At 40.4% G+C, this 19969-nt stretch overlaps 1 protein-coding gene across 1 annotated transcript in view; it reads right to left on the reverse strand.

Moving 5' to 3' along the window:
* Nucleotides 1-1218: 1218 nt before the first annotated feature.
* LOC121294259 (SITS-binding protein-like) overlaps nucleotides 1219-19969 on the reverse strand; it is a 46533-nt gene continuing 27782 nt past the window's right edge. Inside the window, exons 9-10 of the mRNA XM_041217819.1 lie at nucleotides 5332-5511; nucleotides 1219-4365 (exon numbers count right to left, since the gene is read on the reverse strand). Of these exons, the coding sequence (XP_041073753.1) occupies nucleotides 4189-4365; nucleotides 5332-5511 (357 nt within the window). The 3' untranslated portion in view covers nucleotides 1219-4188. The remainder of the gene's footprint in view (nucleotides 4366-5331; nucleotides 5512-19969) is intronic.

A 19969-nucleotide genomic window follows, 5' to 3' on the forward strand; every position in this document is an offset into this window, starting at 1 on the left:
CTTGTAGAGCTTTTGAATTTTATTTTTATGTAAGTCTGTACAGCCTCCATGTTTAACCACCTCATTGCCGGGGGAGACATAGACAGTAACATGTTGGGATGGCTTGTTCCCAATTATCAGTAGAGGATGCTTGTTTACAACATTTGGTATCTTTAGCGATGTAAAAACTGCAGCACAAAATGTAATTTTGTACTAATGGATCTCTTAAGAACAGACAGGCCTCTGTAATAACTGACTGTTCCCTGACCCGTATCCCATACGTGACAGGCAAACTTTCAACTGATCACTTTGACACCACAGTGGCTTTTAGGATAGGGTGTACTATAAATGGCATTTCCAATTGCAAAGCTGGAAAACACATGCACTTGACCAGACACCAGAAACCTTAAACCTTGACTTGCACTTTCTAAAAGTAGCGCACTGTTGGCTTCACTTTGCCTTGAAGATGGCACCAGTTCAAATCCCAGCTCTGAGTGTACAGAGTATGGAGGCTGTGTTTTCTGTTTTACTTGGTGGTACACAAATCAAGTGTTCTTTAAGAAGCCACAGGGGATATTTATTTAACTGTTTTTAGAATAATGAAAATTCCACATTAATGTGAATATTTTATTATATTATTTTATGCATCTGCCTTTGTACTGATTTCAAAATACCTTAGATCTGGAGTTTTAGATGTTTATTATTATTATTATGAATGTAATTATTGTACATCTGTATTTCTCACCAATTTAGAATGTTCCCTGACTGCAGCAATCCCCGCAAGAATGCAGGAGTGTGTGTGTCTCCTCCAATCCCACAGCAAGGCCTATTGCCTCTTTACACTCAGGAGCGTTATAGCAGAGGTTGGAGCTACTGGCCCTTGAGCTTAAGCTCACTGTGCGCTTGGCCAGTAGTGGGCGCTGTAGAGTATAATGACCAGTGTTGAAGTTAGGTAACTCACTGCAGTTCCTGACGATTTTGCCTCCCTAACCTGCAGGAGCGGCAGAGTCAATGTGGAATAAACTTGGCACAGCCAGGACACAAACCTGCACTCCCCTGACTGTATGACTCACGCTGCACACCACCCGTCCGTGCAGAGACCATATTGTTTGCTTTTGATGAGTGGCCAAAATACTGTAATAAACCACTCACCTAGTCTCGTTCAACTTTATTTTTTGGCTATAGCTCCAGATAAATGGCGAGACAAACAAAAATAAAACTTGCAGTTCAGTGCTCTAATTTACCATGTTTATTGTCATTGGTTTTGTAAACAAACGTTACAATTATTCTGTCAACAAAAAATTTCAATATTTAGTGAGTGATTGCTGTAAAACACACAGTTGAGTTCATGTAAAAATGCTAGCAATATAAGTGAAAGCTATACATTTCAAGTATTGATTACGAAGCATTAGGCCACGTATAACACTGGAAACATATCATTGATAAAAAAAAAAAAAAATTAAGATTTAATATGCTGCAAAGTATATATAGACCACAATCAATATTGACTTACTTATTTTTTTTTTTAAAGAAATAAACATTGGCGATTTCTTTGAGAATATCTTTTAAAACAGTTAAGGCACAAAAAGGATCACAGTTTAAAACAGTCTAATGTGTCTGGCTTATTTTTATTATAACACTCCTCCAGACACACAAGGCTTTTAACACATGCCCCTGTGTCAAGAAATTGGCCTCAGTTTACTCCAGGTTGTAATAAGCATAGTTTAAAGGAGCGGCAACCAACATTTTAAACATCTATTTGCTTACCTCTCATTCACTCTGGCAACATTTTAACTGAGCCCCCTTTCTAATGCAGATGTTTGGACTATTTGCTAGCTTAGTTACTTTAACATAAGACATGCAGGCATACAGGATAAGACTTGCTGCTGCATCCTGGTTCCCTAATCACTTCCCGTGCTTCAGATTGCTTGCTCCAATGGCCTAGCTGTAATCAGACCATGTAACTCACAGTACAACAAATGATTACTGCCAGTGTTTTATTTGAGAAATATGAAATGTATATACTATTAAAGTGAAAAATTATACAAGCAAGGAACATAGTGGTGTGATTTCTGTTGGAGTTTCTCAAGGGCTATTTGCTTTTATGGCTAATATGGCTGCCTCATATAATGATAGTGGGGGGTACAACAGGCACACGTTTTGCTGAGTGAATCAGTCAGTGCTCAGGAGCTCATATTTATTTTAAGAATACTGGCATTATTCTTAATTAAATAAAAGGTTGTTTAGTTTTAAAATAAATGTTTAGTTTTAAAAAATACTGTATCGAGCACAACTGACTGCACACTGCTGGAGGTGTTGTCTCAGGACTGGCAGCGGTATGTAAATTAGCATATAAATTAGCATGCAAATTAGTATGTTAATTAGTGCTTGTGGCTGGCAGTGCTTGTATTATTCAACACCCTTTAAAAGAGCTTCTGTGTCTGTCTCTTTCCCTTTGGGTAAAAAACCCATAAAGGTGCTTATAAGCGCTAGCACAGTTGCAATACATTCCAAATATATTATTAAAATGGGTTAGTACAATAACCCACTAGGGGGATGTTTAGAGTCAGATCTAAACATTAGGGTGCCTGAATTGAGTAAAGACCATTGCAATAATAGTCAAGCAGAATTTATATAATTACAGTTTGGAGTAAAAAAAATGAAATGTGACCATCTTCATCTCAATAACAAGGACACCTATCGACAACAATTTCATAAAAATGTAAACTGTAAAAGGTTAAGACATTAAAATGAGCAAAAAGTACCAAGCCACGTTAAGACATAGTTAACCTATCAGACCTGAGAGTTGCTTGGAAAATATAGTGTAAGAAGAATAAGAAATCAAATACCAGGTCCCAGAGGAAATACAGGTGGATCTAGTCACTGCAATGCAGTTGCATATTTTACAGCTCCAATTTGAGGGCACACCACATGGATTTCAAGCAATTACAAGAAGCCAGAAGTACAAGCATCTGGCGATACCAAAAGTTTTAAGTAGCAAGTAGTTAAAATGACAGTATAATGTTCAGCCAGACTTGCTAAAAGCAGACAGGACCAAACCCTTTTAAAAAACTATTCAAGGCACAGTATCCAGTCCATGCAGCGACCTAGTAAATCCCAGAAATTGTCCTTAGTTTCCAAGTACATTACTTGCACTGTCATTCATAGTGTAGCTTTTTTTGACGACTGAATGGCCAATACTATTTTGCAATCACATTTCTCACATTCAGGGCCCTATTCACAAAACGTTAAGGACTGTTTTGAATGTTTATGAAGATTCTCTCAGGTTTAATACCAATGTTGAGAGATCTAGTGTTGAATGCCTTTTATTGTATTTGGTGCTGCTGATTCAATAGTTTTGCACACATTCAAATCCAATGACAGAATAACCAAGCGAATCCCAGTCTTTCAGATTGCCTTGTTTTGCTAAGCAGATGCTGAGCTTGAGGTTTAAACATGTTTTTTCACGTTGTACTTGTTATAAAAACAGAATACTCCATCAACGTTCATGGAGTGCTGTGGTTATTTCATACATAAACAACCCATTTGACCCCCTGCATAACTGTTTGATTACGATTGATTTTGGGATGACTTTTTCATATAAGGAGGAAATGACTGCAACAGCCTGTGAAGTTTCCAAAATACAAAATAACAGAAGCTCAGATCGTTCCTTTTCCAACAGCCATATCCTGAATTTAAAAGATCATCCAGATAACGATAGGGCGACCATCAATAATGTTGACAGCAAATAACAGGTAAGAAAAGATATTACTTCTTTAAGTATAATCTATTTTAAATCAGTTTCAATTCATTTGAGAGTGATGTTTTTCACTGGGTCTCTCTGCTCACGTTTCAAAGGATTTGTCTAATATTATTGTTCATAGAATATGCATTATCCTGGCTAATACACTATAGAAAACATCCTTCACATTTTCTTTCCTATTGGCTTTTTGATGCTCCGTTGAATGGAAACTTCGGTAAACGTTAAAAACTGTTAAATGTAAACAAACAGTTCAATCAGTACTGTAAATGCAAAACCGATGCTATGGCACAATAAAAAACAAAAAGCAAATCTTGAATCTAGAAATCATTTCACGTAAAGTGCAGATACAAAAAGCGCCATGTCTCAGGGTACTGTCTTGGGGCACTGCAGCTGTGGTCTTTGAAGCAAGTGCAACTCAGAAAGCGAGTGTGGAAAACCAGCAGGCCTTATGAACTCCTTCGTTGGAAAACAGCCACTTCTTCAAGGGGAACGGAGTAATTCTCCAACAAAGTCCCGCCGTCAAAAACCTTGCCATTGTTTGTGTCCATCCACTGGTATTCACTGCCTGGCAGGTAGATATCCCGTTGCACTTCACCACGCTCTGTCACTGGGGCGACAAGCAACTGCATAAAAACAAACACAACACTTAACACTTATGATTTTTGCTGTAAATGGTTTAACTTTCCAGACTTCAAACTCTAGATTAACTTCCTGTGTTACAGGTATAAGGAACTCCACACCCCACTTTCCTCATCCCTTTGGCACAGGAAGTGCTAAAGGGATTATTCTGATTGGAGCGTGAATGATTAAAATGACTATGTAAGAAAATGATTCAAATTCAATTTGAAATCATAGGCGCTTTATGCTATAATTACCACTGGCCTGTGTTGCTATCACATGGTTACATGATTAGTTTTTAGATAAGATGGAATACAATTCTGACACACATTCAGCATTTTCCCACAGAGAAAAGGAACGGCTGTCAAACTTATTTTGCTCTTAAGAGGAATGAAATAAACGCAGGTAGTAGTTCAAGGAATAGTGTCAACAATTGGTGTCAAAAACAGTGGCGGAAAAAAGTTTACATTGAATAAATCCTCAGGAATGGTTGAACGCAAGCTTGTGAATGCAGTCTTGCAACTTGGTGTTTTTAACCAGGAGCCGCACCGCATTCTGGGGGGGGTTACATTCTGGGGGGGGGGGGGGGGGGGTCTTGCCTGAATACCCAGGGTAACTCAAGTCGGATGTATTCGTGTTTGTTTCATGCAAATATATAGAACAACTTTTAATCTAATTAGTAAATAATATTTCAAATATGTATTTTTCTTTGCATCCCAATAGATTTATATATGATTTGTACTCCATTGCATTGAAAGCCCAATTCATTCTTGACTAACTAGTGACTGATCAATAATAAATTGGTTTAACAGTATATTTTAAATCATTTCTAGGAGTGATGCAACATGCTGTATTTTCTCATGTCTTTAGTGTTTGCAACCTTACTCCATAACAAATACTGCCTTGTCCAAACTGTAGAATAACATACCACACAAAACAATGATTTCCTAATAGGAGTACTCTTTTCTAACCTCGTCCCCAATAAGAAACTCGTCATCAATGGTGTAGGTAACGGGGTCATTAGGATTGATCCACCAGACAGGTCGAAAGACCGGCCTGCCTTGTGAGGCCCACTCTTCTGCATACTTTATTATGAGCGGAACGACAGAGTCTTGGTGTTTGAGTATATACAATCTCGTGAGGTTCAGGACCTGCAATGCAAGCACAAGACAGCATTAGGAATCTTAAATACAGATCAAGATATTGCATTCAAATATAAGTCTTGATATATTTCCATATGCCTTTTTACAATTTAAGCTTAAAAATACAACTAGGGTTAATCTGGTCAGTTTTAGTTTCCAATTCTTGTAAATAAAAATTTCCAGAAAAATATTCTGTTAATTCAGTTGATAATACATGCAGTAGTAAGGTTTTACATAATAGTGTTTTAAAGTTAAATTAGAAATGTAGAAGTTAGTAACACACTCATTTGAATACTCATAAATAGAGTTTATAGTTATATACATACTTACACATTTTTTGTCTGAATATACATTTTAATATAAATGTCACACCATCCCTGATAAAGCTTTACACAGTAAGTGTGCACAGTATTTTCCCACAGTGCTATGCATTTACCATAGTTTACAATAATATACCATGTTTTAATGCAGGCTTTACCTATGCTTACCTATGTTTTACCATCCTTTCACTATACTTCACTATTATTAAACTTTGCTATGCTTTTACTATGCTAAACATGTATAAGGGATTATATATTCTAATTAATATAATTAAAAAATAGTTTATGAGTGTACGTCACTTATAGTTATTTTTTTATTAGACATTATTGTGACATTAACTAAATTGAATTATCTAAAGAAGATATATAGTAATTTATCTGAAAAATACCATCAATAAATAGACAAATGAGCAAAAAAAAAGGCTTGTGAAATAATAGACTATAAAACAATACAGTTAATAGAGAAGTACAAATATTTTATTATACAATTGAGCTTGGTTGAGCCACATACTGTATGCAGCTTGAAGTTTTTCTATCAGTAAAATTATCACTTTGGCCCTGAGGTTGGAAAAACATGAGAATTGTAATCCTTCACAATGCCACCCAGTGGTACCAAGAAGACTGGTGGAATTCAGTAATCTTCTAAAGAATAATATTGTTACATAAAGTAAAACAATGTCGAGTGTGTTATTTAACAGAGACACAGAAATGTGCTGATATGTTAATAACTACAAAACAGGGTCATGTCCTATTTTAAAGTTGAATATGCATGAAAAGTACACAGACACTGTTAAAAACACCAGCTAAGAACACTTTCCTGAATATTAAACTATTTTCCTCATAAGCAGACTTCTTTAAATAGCCCTTTGTGAATAGGATCTAAAGATTAGTTGCTAAGGTCCGCATTGTCGATTATGCACAGGGGATCAGTTGACATAGGAAAATGATGACTTGACCTGGTGATTAATGGCTTCAGAAACTCTTTACTGATAATCCAGAGGGCCTATTCCTAGGGAGGTATTTTGAAATGAATAAATAACTGCAGTAATCCATGGATGTGCTTCTTAGTGACTGCATACTCCCCCTGTCAGTCTAATTCCAGGACAGTGTAATAAAGGGGTCTCCAACCCTGGACCTGCAGAGCCCCTATCCAGTAGGTTTTCTAGGTGTCTTTGCATCATCAGTGGCTAAAGATCTGGAACACCTGTTAATCTTGGCTAATTAAGCCAATAATTGGTGCAATTAAGTAACTGAGAACTCGGTTGAAACGAAAACCAGCGGACCAAGAAGGCTTGGAGACCCCTGGTGTAATATATGGTCTCTTTCAAAATACAGCCATCCATGTAACTAATCAAGGTTTGAGACTGTAGGACATCACCAGGTGATACACTGAGGGGATTCTGTGATTTCCAGCGATAGCTGATTAAGACCTGCTGGTTAAATTGGTTCAATTCAGTAAAGTTGGGCAGTGGTTCTCAACCATTTTTTTTTTTTTTTTTTTTTTTTGGGGACCCACTTTTGTATTTTTCTACTGAAGCTGTGACCCACCCAGTAAAAAAAAACAAAAAAAAAAACAGAAAAGAAATATAAAAAAAAAGTGTAAAACCGGGTCCACACCTGCACAATCAGTCACGCAGCCCAATCTCGCAACTTAATCTCCTGCAACTGCTTTGTCCACAACTATGCAACAAGTTTCCTGTGTTTCTAGCAATTATGTTGACCCTGCTAGTTCTTTCCTTCAGTATGTCATTATCTTTAGCAAAAGATGGCTTGACTAAATACCGATGAAGAACTGGCTGTTATAGTCGTCTCATCTGTAGTTATTTTAAATGCGATATTAAAAGCAGAAGCGAAGCCACGTAAATGCTGGACTAGACCTTGGCTGAGGACGCAGTTATCTTTTTAAATAGTTGACATCTTTTTAAATGTGCTTCCTTTTTACCGCAGGAAAGTAAACGGTCAAGAGATTGTAACAACCAATCATATTTCGCACTTATGCCAGTCATAAATGTCACTACAAACCCCTCAGCAGATTGTTTGTTTGAAAGTACAGCTTGTCTCTATTGTAAGCAGCCATTTGCGTAATTGGTTTCAGATACGTCCACATATAAGAGATTCAGCTGCACGCAACCAAGCTAAGCAACAGGTCGCTCAGGTGTGGACCTGGCTTTCTGGGTGAAATGCTAACTCTGGTCTCATCCTCCATATGAAACTTATTCCTATATTTCATTTTTGACGCTTGATGGCTTTCAGAGCAGTACTGGGATATTCACTTTTAACCAGGATCCAAAATTGTGCTAGGGAAGCCTCCACAAATTTTCTTGTTCATATATCCGTTGCAAGAAAGTTCTATTAGCTCGTTTTCACAGTCATTAAGCAAGTCAGAACCCTCAATCTCTGTAGTAAAAAGGTGTCAAAGCCACTCAATGTTTGACACAGGATTGACAGGGAAATATTTGTTGAATTGAGCTGCGAGAGCAGAGAGCTGGTTTACAACCTCTGTTCTTATCAAACTGAAATCTTGGGCCTCATGATCAACGGTTTGTCATGAGAGGAAACGTATCACGTATCAACCCGCTTCCCCCATAGTTTCAGGGTTTTTTGTTGTTGGGTTCAAATGTTACCTCCATTGCCTTGCGGTGATACATTTAGTTGATTGAGGTAGCCAAGTTCTGCAGCCTCTCTGTGTCAACAAATTACTCTCTTTAATCAGACTTCTTATCCATCAAAAATTAATGCACCTCTAAATGAAGCTCATAAAGACAATGCAGCACTTTACCCCTTGAAAGCCAATGAACTTCAGTGTGCCATAAAAGGTGGACATGTTTGCTTCCCATTTCCCTGCACAGCACTTCAAAACAGCGAACATTGAGGGGGGTGTGCTTTTATAAAGTTGACACATTTTGTAGTTGTCTGCAATAAAGCGTGTAGTTCTGTTTTTTTTTTTTTTTTATGCTAAGGTCTCTTTGGGAGAAGACAATGGTGCGAAGTAGAATCTTTTACTACTTGCAAAATCTGCTGAACAATCCCTGACTTTCTGCTCACAATAGCGGCAGCAACATTGGTAGCAATTCCCACAGTTCTTCCAATCCAATCATTTTCTACCATAAGTGTCCAAAAACCTTGAAAATTCTCCACTATTGTTTTTGTGGGGAGTTCTGCACTAAACAGCCAAACCTTCCTGTAAGTCACCATTGCAGCAGTAACACACATACACAAGCAAAAATTCTCTCGACTCCTCTATTTGAATGGCAAACAACTTGCATGCTTTCACAAAATCCACACGTTGCTCTTTCATGTCTTTTGAAGTGTCTGTTATCCTCTTTTGTACAGTATGATTCAATAGCATGATACACTTAAGTTTCCTGGTGGCAGATATTTCCGAACATTTCGGTACACAAAAACAGCTGGCAATATCAACTCTTCGGCTGTAGTGTGGGCTTTCTTGCATTTAGCTACATGCTGCAAAACTAGAAAAGGAAGCTTTGCACTCTGAGATACAATAGAAACGCACCTAACCATATTTTTTGAGCGTGTTTGTATATGCTTCAATTTCCTTTCAAAGGACGGCAAAGGTTTACCTTCACCATGTTGATGCCGCTTGCGTTTGGCAAGCATTTCACAGTAAATGACACACTGTGGTCTGGGTTCAAGTGAAGCCCAACTAAAGATACGATTTGACGCTTTTTTTTTTTTTCTCTCCCCACTATTTTTGGTTTCTGCTGGCCCAGGCCCAACGCATTTCAAAAAATGACGCATTACTTGTTTATTTTTTAATTCACTCATTTAATTAATTGTAATTATTTTTGTTTTCTTTTGTGTTAGATACACTTAATTTAACTTTATTTCTTAACTATTCCTTACACCTTTTGCTTTTTACCGCTTTTAGCTTTCCAGATCCCAGAGCTCTTTGAGATTTAAGAGTTGCAAAAGCACTCACTTTCCTGCACTCAACATAATTTCTGGTGTTTCGTTCTCAGTGTAAATTAATTATATTTGATTGGCGGTACTCATTATTTCGCAAGCACACTATTTTGGTTTACTGGAGAAATTATGCATAGTTAAAAAAATGTTAGCGTTGAGACAGGGAAAAATGCTCTAACAGTAATATTCATTATTTTGGGAAACTGGGATGGTTTTCCTATACCCTACTATGAAGTAGGGTATAGGAACAAAGATCAGGAGGGCACCTCAAAGTCTAGACTTGTGCACCCAAGGTTTGCATTATTGTAAAGATTCACAATTATGTTTTTACTGCATATAGTTGTGACAGAGTGGTAAGTGAATACAGATGAGTGCAGAGCGGACACAAAACAGACAACTTTTTCAAGGTGCAAGGGTGTTTATTGATTTTAATTAGAGCCTTATGGCAAATACCTGTAAATAGTAATGTTGAAGTGATACAGTGGCATGTATCACTCTGTATTTGTAAATCCCCGGGTTTAACCAGCAACCAAAAAGCCCAGTTTTTGTACACCCGCACTAAACACAGAACACAAACACAGTTTTTAGTGACAGTGAATTAGTGTTAGTGGTGCAAAACAATTCTGTGTGAATACAGAGGTGAAAGTGAAGGCTTGTGCTACACCTCCGGATCGTGTTACTGGCAGACTAGTTTAAAGACAGACAGATAGACAGTTATAACCAACACTAACACACAATACAAAACTCACGGTTCACAGCAAATAGCACAGGCGCCTTGTAGGTTGTATGTAACCATTTACCAAGGAACAGACACTTACACTACAACCCCTTACATACCCTCCCTCATGACCCCTAGGTTAATGAGCGCATCCGCTCTTCCAATCTGCGGATGCCACGCCGTTTCCCGTCCGGGTAATTGAGTTAGGGTAGGGTAGCTCTGCCCTTTTTCTAGATGACTGACTTCCACCTAACCCAAGGAATAAACTGTCAGGCCATTTACTCCAGGGTACTCTGGTCCTTTTACACAGAGCCCTCACAGGTGCTGAGGGAGATCTAACACCAAGACTCATTCGATCTCTGTCACAATAATCCTACAGGAAAGTACAATTTTGCACAAATTTAGTATTTTTTCTTGGTACCTCAAGATATTATTTCAATAAGTCTACAGTTGTTTTGAAGTGAATAAAGAACAAAAAATAGGTGTCATAAAAAATGTACTTAGTGTGAGACATAGTGTCCCTTTGTCAGTAAAGCAGAGAGAGAGAAAGGAAGAACCCATGCAGTGAGATATGACTGGAGCTTGATGAAACAAAACTCATTTACAGAGTGACCACAGGCTTTGTTTATATGGGCCGGCAGCAGGTTACTAAATTGAGTCAAGAGCCTACGACACCTCTGAAATTTGAACCAGGTTTAAAAAAAGAATCCCCATATACTGTACATGTGAGCTCCAAGCATCCCTGCAAGCCCACTGACAGCAACACAACCTCTATGAAACTGGGTTAGGCCCAAATGTATTTCTGGATAGGCCTGCTGATTACACTTTTGCTGTGAACTGAAGAAACATGAGTGGTATACCATTATCTATTTCACATATAAAGCTGTTTACCATTATATAGTATATATTTAGATTTTTATGAACTCGTTTATGTAAGTGTTGTTTTATGTGACACATATAATATACTGCATCCTGGGTTGTGGGGATTTAATTCATATTTTTATCATACACCATAAATATTTTTGCAATTAGTGTAGTGTTGGCATGTATTGTTTTCCAGGTTACAGTATTTGACCTATTCAGATTATGTTATACATGTTATCAGTTGTTAGGATTAAACAGAATATTTAGGTTGCTATTTGATAAGTATTATTTTATTAAGAATAAATTATTAACTGGTACTCTGCTTTGTACTGCGCAGCCGATGCTCCTGTAGCGTTAATTGGAAGACCTATACACACTGTGATGTTGTTGCTCAAGTGTTTTGAGTTAGGTTATGTCTTGGTTCTGGGAGACAAAGCTTTACCATGAGGTTGGTTTGTATTCTAATGCTGTAACAAAAGAAACAAACCTGTGCCAATAAAATAAAGAATATTGATGAAGAAATCTTGTTTGGACACTTTGTGAACCTGTTTGGCTCCTTCGAAGAGTAAACTTAAACTTTACCGGCCTACAATAGCATAAAACCCCTTTCTGCTTAAGGCTGAATGTTAAACTATGTACATGAAAACCTGCAAAGCATATATCAAACACCCACAGGGCACATAAGATAGGAGATAGCTTAGTTACACAAGACAATTAAAGCTAGCGTAGCACCCATACCGTCTCATTGTAACATTTTACAAAAGATGAACCCTTGAATAAATTTGAGATTTTCTATCAGTTACTACAAGACTTTGTGCTTAAGAATGATGGCAAGGAAAGATATGCCTTAGTTGTCTCATTTATTTCAGGGTTATTGTTGAATTTATCCCTTTTTAGGCATGTTTAAAGGTCAGCTAAATTTTTCAAGCTTGGTATTTTTTATATACAAAAGAAGCCCTGCTGCTTTGACCACAGCCTGCATCAAGTAAATACCCATAATAATCGTTCTTAAAAAAAGAAATTGCTGCACTGTCTACAACACGTTTGGAAATTAAAACCCATCCTATGCCCAATGACAATGATACATCCTGTGAGATAAATATTTTATTAAATGTCCAGTTTGAACACATTTTCCTGAAAAGACACAAAATGAAACTGGCAGAAACTTATCTGTAGAGTTCAAAACGGTTCGGCTTAATTTCCACATGCTTCTTACTTGGCTAATGGATAATATATTAAAATATGCAGTAATTTGTATAAAACATTCACCAAATGGACAAATATATATATATATATATATATATATATATATATATATATATATATATATATATATATATATATATATATATATATATATATATATATATAATATAAAACATATAGAGAACACTGTATGTTACATATACTAACACATAAAATCCTTATATGAAAAATACTATAAAATCTGGCCAAGTTTATAACCAGCCCACATATAATTTATATGTGAACATAAATGTAAACACATAACAACCAAATGAAGAACAGTAAGAGGCATATAAGTGTAACATATATTGCTTTTAATATATGTGTGGCAGAGCAAAGCTCTGCCCTTTAAATTGGCAGAGATGGGGTTAACTTCCCCTACCTGCCTGGGTTTATTATGTTCAGGTGGCTGGGGTTGATTAGTTGATTAGGTTGATTAACGATCAATCAGCGCCCAGCCACCTGATATAAAAGGAGGCCTCAGCTTCTCATTTGGGGAGAAGGGAGCTGAGGAAGCAGGTTGGTGTTTGTTTTGTGATTTTTTGAATTTTCTAAATCCAGTGAAGGCATTGCCCAGCCTGGAAACTTTATTTTTGTGAGTTTTGTTTTTGCTTTATTTGTGTTTGAGTATCTGTTATTTTGCCCTTGTGCACTTTATTTTTGTTTATTTATAATAAAATAGTTATTTTTTTGAACTGCAGTCTGTCTCTGGGCCTCTATCCACTCGCCAGCCTGCCACATTTGGTGTCAGAAGTGGGATAGCGCCACCTAGAGGCTCAGAGCAGTATTTTTGTTTTGTTTTGTGGAATTTTTGGGATAATTTTTTTTTTTTTTTTGAAAAAAAAAAAAAAATGGGAAAGAAGAGCAGACAGCGGCAAAGGCAGGAAAAGCAGCAGCAGCTGAAGAAATGTAAGCTGCTGCAGCCACCGCTGGAGGACCCGGCCAGCCTCTTCCCCTGGTGTTCCTGGTGTGGGAAGGAGGACCATCGTTGGCGGTCCTGCCCAGACGTGCCACCGGCAAACTGGTGTGGCCGGTGTGAGGAGGACGGCCACAACTGGGCAGGATGCCCCTACAACCAGGCCCAGGAAGAGGTGCCGTGTTCACCCCGGGCATCAGGGGCCACCCCACTACCTCCAGCACCACCACCTTCACCACCGTCCCAGGAGATCTGGGACTGGTTGATGCACCCTGAGGCAGACCTCGTCCACGATCTCCCCATAGTTATCAACACGCTGTGGCGTCGAGATGGGGAGAGGTGGGAACAGTGGGAGGAACAACACCACCCGGCATCCTTCCCAGAGGTTGCCCTCATGGTGGTTAATTACCTGGCGGTAGACATGGGAGATGCCCCGGTCACTCCAATAAAGAGAGGGGTGAGCCGCCTTCCCGAGAGCCAGAGAGGGGTGAGCCGCCTTCCCGAGAGCCAGAGAGGGGTGAGGAGCTGCCGTCGTCCCCAGAGCCAGAGAGGGGTGAGGAGCTGCCGTCGTCCCCAGAGCCAGAGAGGGAGGAGGAGCTGCCGTCGTCCCCAGAGCCAGAGAGGGGTGAGGAGCTGCCGTCGCTCCCAGAGCCAGAGAGGGGTGAGGAGCTGCCGTCGTCCCCAGAGCCAGAGAGGGGTGAGGAGCTGCCGTCGCTCCCAGAGCCAGAGAGGGGTGAGGAGCTGCCGTCGTCCCCAGAGCCAGAGAGGGGTGAGGAGCTGCCGTCGCTCCCAGAGCCAGAGAGGGGTGAGGAGCTGCCGTCGCTCCCAGAGCCAGAGAGGGGTGAGGAGCTGCCGTCGCTCCCAGAGCCAGAGAGGGGTGAGGAGCTGCCGTCGCTCCCAGAGCCAGAGAGGGGTGAGGAGCTGCCGTCGTCCCCAGAGCCAGAGAGGGGTGAGGAGCTGCCGTCGCTCCCAGAGCCAGAGAGGGAGGAGGAGCTGCCGTCGCTCCCAGAGCCAGAGAGGGAGGAGGAGCTGCTGTCGCTCCCAGAGCCAGAGAGGGAGGAGGATCTGCCGTCGCTCCCAGAGCCAGAGAGGGAGGAGGATCTGCCGTCGCTCCCAGAGCCAGAGAGGGAGGAGGAGCTGCCGTCGCTCCCAGAGCCAGAGAGGGAGGAGGATCTGCCGTCGCTCCCAGAGCCAGAGAGGGGTGAGGAGCTGCCGTCGCTCCCAGAGCCAGAGAGGGGTGAGGAGCTGCCGTCGCTCCCAGAGCCAGAGAGGGGTGAGGAGCTGCCGTCGCTCCCAGAGCCAGAGAGGGGTGAGGAGCTGCCGTCGCTCCCAGAGCCAGAGAGGGGTGAGGAGCCGCCGTCGCTCCCAGAGCCAGAGAGGGGTGAGGAGCTGCCGTCGCTCCCAGAGCCAGAGAGGGAGGAGGATCTGCCGTCGCTCCCAGAGCCAGAGAGGGGTGAGGAGCCGCCGCCGCTCCCAGAGCCAGAGAGGGAGGAGGAGCCGCCGCCGCTCTCAGAGCCCGAGAGGGGAGGAGCCGCCGCCGCTCTCAGAGCCCGAGAGGGAGGAGCCGCCGCCGCCGCTCTCAGAGCCCGAGAGGGAGGAGCCACCGCCGCCGCTCTCAGAGCCCGAGAGGGAGGAGCCGCCGCCGCTCTCAGAGCCCGAGAGGGAGCCGCCGCCTCCGCCTCCGCCACCAGAGGGAGCCGGGCCGCAGTCGCCGCCTCCGCCACCAGAGGGAGCCGGGCCGCAGTCGCCGCCTCCGCCACCAGAGGGAGCCGGGCCGCAGTCGCCGCCTCCGCCACCAGAGGGAGCCGGGCCGCCGCCTCCGCCACCAGAGGGAGCCGGGCCGCCGTCGCCGCCGCCACCAGAGGGAGCCGGGCCGCCGCCTCCGCCACCAGAGGGAGCCGGGCCGCCGCCTCCGCCACCAGAGGGAGCCGGGCCGCCGCCGCCTCCGCCACCAGAGGGAGCCGGGCCGCCGCCGCCGCCTCCGCCACCAGAGGGAGCCGGGCCGCCGTCGCCGTGCTACCTTGGAGATTCGGGGCCCCCTCAACCAAAGAAGGCTTGGGGGCTCCGACATCAACCCCGCCCACCACCACCCACCATAACAGCCCACCCAAGGGACATAATTGGACTCTTGGGGGGAGGGGGGGGGGGGGGAAGGGGGGAGTTGGCCGATTGCGGCCGGTGTACGTTGTACATGGGGGGAGGTGTGTGGCAGAGCAAAGCTCTGCCCTTTAAATTGGCAGAGATGGGGTTAACTTCCCCTACCTGCCTGGGTTTATTATGTTCAGGTGGCTGGGGTTGATTAGTTGATTAGGTTGATTAACGATCAATCAGCGCCCAGCCACCTGATATAAAAGGAGGCCTCAGCTTCTCATTTGGGGAGAAGGGAGCTGAGGAAGCAGGTTGGTGTTTGTTTTGTGTTTTTTTGAATTTTCTAAATCCAGTGAAGGCATTGCCCAGCCTGGAAACTTTATTTTTGTGAGTTTTGTTTTTGCTTTATTTGTGTTTGAGTATCTGTTATTTTGCCCTTGTGCACTTTATTTTTGTTTATTTATAATAAAATAGTTATTTTTTTGAACTGCAGTCTGTCTCTGGGCCTCTATCCACTCGCCAGCCTGCCACAATATGTAAAAAGTTATTTCTGTATGGTCATTGCAGAACCCCAATGAAAAACAAATAACCTACCCAATCATTCTGCATTTAATTTTTTTTCAGAGGGAATGATTACCTTTTCAAACATACAAAGATATTTAATATACGAGGGGTGTCACGCAAATATACATAGCAATATATACATTATATATATATATATATATATATATATATATATTATATATAATACATATATTTATATATATATATATATATATATATATATATATATATATATATATATATTATAGATATCTTATATATATATATATAATATAGATGTATATGCGATAATATATATATAATATATTATCTAAACACACTAATGTTCTTGTAAGACGGCTTGCTTATTAAAAGCAATAATTATATATCCAAGATTTTTAGTGAGCTAAATATTTAAGGTCCCTTATATAATCTTAACACTTAATGAGGGTCGCGTAGCCAACTACATTATATTAAATGTACTGCTGAACTGTACAATGGAGACACAACAGTTTTCGCTGTAAACTGTCTAGATTTCCAGACTTCACACACTGACACCGGTAAAGGATTTTCATCTAGTCACCACACTTTAAGTGGGCTAAAATAGAGTAACAAATTGACCTCCAAAAACCACAAACCCCTCAACAAGAGGGTTGAAGTGATTTCCCTGCTCACCTGAGTGAGCGGCTCCTCTGATGTGACATGCCGTAGGGACTGGTCCTTGATCACAGATGCTTCACCAAACACTGAGGAATGAGCGTCATATTTCTGTAAGGGTCATTCCGCTAACTGAATATCTTCACTAGCCTCCTATTACAGTAAAACATTAAACGACTCTTTCCTAAAAAAGAAAAAAAGGCTTTTTTTGCGTTGCAGAGAATACAAATTAGTTCCGCTGCGATGTGAATTTCAACCACAGGATTCTACAGATCCCACGACATCATCCTCAGCAGTTTTTTTTTTTTTACTCAGCAAATTAATGATAAAGGTTGAAACAATTTAGTTGGTGGAGGATAGCCCTGCATCGATCAGAACTATGAAAAGGAAAAATACGATTTCTAATTTGAAATGACACCAACATTCAATCTTTATTTTAAGCGTTACCATGTTACTTATAAATAGCTTGAGACTAATACATGTTAGTAAGCTTGTTGTTAACAGGTAATAAACATCCTAATGGCCATGTAAAATAAAGAGTGAGCAAGCCTATTGAAAACAAGAAGAGGTTGTGTGGCCCATCAAGGCTCATCCCCACTGCTAGGACAGTATCATATATTTTCTTGAATGTAGCCAGGTAAAGATGCTGTAACCCTGACGAACCATCACTAGTATATTGTATTGGTTTGATACTCTCTAATGCAGACAGAAAAGTGCAGTTTGCTAGTTTGGAGTTGAAACAGTCCTTTTCAATGGTGGTTGCCTATTTTTGTTTTACTTGCTACCTAGCCTTTTGGAGTAGTAGTTTCTGATACAGTTTGATGTTTAAACATGAAATATATTATAGAAGATTATTTGAAAACCAGCTATTCTATTACACACAAAAAAAAGTTGCTCTCACAAAGCATCTCCCAATTTGGCACAATTTCCACTGTGTGCTTGAGGGAGGCCAGGACTGAACGGCAGGCAGGGGGTGTTCAGGTCAGGATTGAGGTGAGCTCCATTACAGAGCTGAGAAGAAGCTCTCATGGAGGCTGAGACATATTGAAATGGAATATTACTGTTAAGGCTCACATTCTCATTACTTGCCCTAAGCTAAAGTGAGTTAAGTAGATTGCAAGAATAATATAATACAATCCATTTGAAAAATTTCAAACCATCTGGAGTTTTTAAGAGATTGCCAGGCCCTAATTATAAGCCGTTGCAGCTTACTTTAAACAATATTAAGCAGTTTCATTTATTATCTTGGATCAGCGCAGATTATTTGGATGGAAAAGCAAAAAATACTTCTGTTTTACTTTATTTCAAATCTTTCAAGAGCCTGAAACTTTAATAGCTAAAGCTCAATAAATGAGTGCAACAATGGAATATGGAAATTTGACTAAACTAAACAGCATTTCAAACTCATACTGGACTCATAGATCATAGATATGGTTACCTCACTTGATCATCAGACAGCACTATGCACTATCCATTTTGAAAATGCAAAGAGTAAAGGGAACTACCTTTCGATAAGGTAACATCAACAGCCTCATGGCAAGAACCAAAAAAATATATTAACATTCTTTGGCAAATGTTTTGACTAGAAGAATTTTTCAATTTCAATATGAGGTTCGGTGTATTGCCTTATACTTTAAATGTTTGGTTTGGCTAGGTGTACTAAAAAACTCTTAATGGTCCTGTTAAAAGAATCTAAACGTCTGGTGCTGGTCTGAACACTGGAAGATATGGAGATAGACATGGAAGGGTAGGAGTCTGTTTTTTTACACAGTGTGGTAAGATAATGGAATAGGTTACCAAGCCAAGTTGTTGAATCATTGGAAGCCTTTAAGACCAGACTTGAAAGTTTTAGGATCAATCAGCTACTATGGCCTTCTCATGTTTCATCATTTTCTTTTGTTCTTATGTTCTTATAGCAACCACTGGACTGACCCACAGGCATGTAGAGTCAAAAAGTCCTGTTTTCTGATAACGTGGAGTGCACAGATGTCTAAACAGTTCCAACACATTTGTTTCTTTTCCATTGTCTAAATGCTTCTACAGCTGCTCTGAAGATCTGTTCAGAAATTTGGTATGAAAGGGTCCAATGTTTTTATTATTATTATTATTATTATTATTATTATTATTATATATTATTATTATTATTATTATTAAAGTATCAGATCCTTTTGAAGAAGTTATAGAGCTTCTATGCTATTACCTCATCTGCCAGCAGAGAGCAGCATGACAGAAAGGCAGATCGTTGAAGCAAAGCACTTCCTGGTTAGTAATTGGACCAGAGAGAGCCATGGAAATTCAGATATTGGGAAATAGAAAATCTAAATACTAAATCAGAGCGGGAACCAAAATTAAAACTGTATACCACCCACCAGATTCTACCTATTAATAAGGAATCTGAATTTGAACCACTGAAGAAGTAATGGTACTAGTTAGTTTATCTTAACTGTACTGCTCACCACACATTGCACTGCATCCATATTTGCCATAAAAGTTGAGCTTATGCGCTTAACTAGAAAAAGACTTGTCTCTTTAGCCCATCACTCTCCTGTCAGGTTAAAAATGGAAACCTCAATTGCCATAACAAAGCATTTTTCCAACATCATTCTCAAAATCATTATCATTCCTCTCGTTATTCACAAAATTCATGATCATAAATGAAAAATACAATCTAACGTAAAACAGATGTGCGCATAACCACAGGTGATGTGGAACAGAAACCAAACAATTACTCACACATGGTTCAGAAAAACTACCTTCGAGTGCACTGAAGCAGATACCAAAGAACCCGGGGCCAAACATATCAACAGCTTTCATTCTATGCACTGCCCTGCCACTGTATTAGGATCTGCCTACCCCCTGGTGTGGGGTCTGTCCTATACCCTAATGTAAGGATACAGACCGAGGAGCTTGTCAAGAAAGCAATGTTTTTATTCTCCTCTGTAGCTCCTCTTTTAAAAAACAGGTGAACATTTTCTTCTTTAAGAGGAGTCCCAATACACAAGACATTGTCCATAGGAAACTACTTAACCCTAATACAATCCAACTCATCTGCTGTGCTGTTTCCTCCTCAATGAGTTTGGAGGTACTAACTGGCTGTAGACATTCACCTGCTGTTATACCCCATATTTGGGCACCTGATCTAATAGGGTAGGTCTTAAGTCATTTATTTTAAATAAAACATTTTAAACAAAA

The sequence above is a fragment of the Polyodon spathula genome, chromosome 19, assembly GCF_017654505.1.
Source record: "Polyodon spathula isolate WHYD16114869_AA chromosome 19, ASM1765450v1, whole genome shotgun sequence".
Lineage (NCBI taxonomy): Eukaryota > Metazoa > Chordata > Actinopteri > Acipenseriformes > Polyodontidae > Polyodon > Polyodon spathula.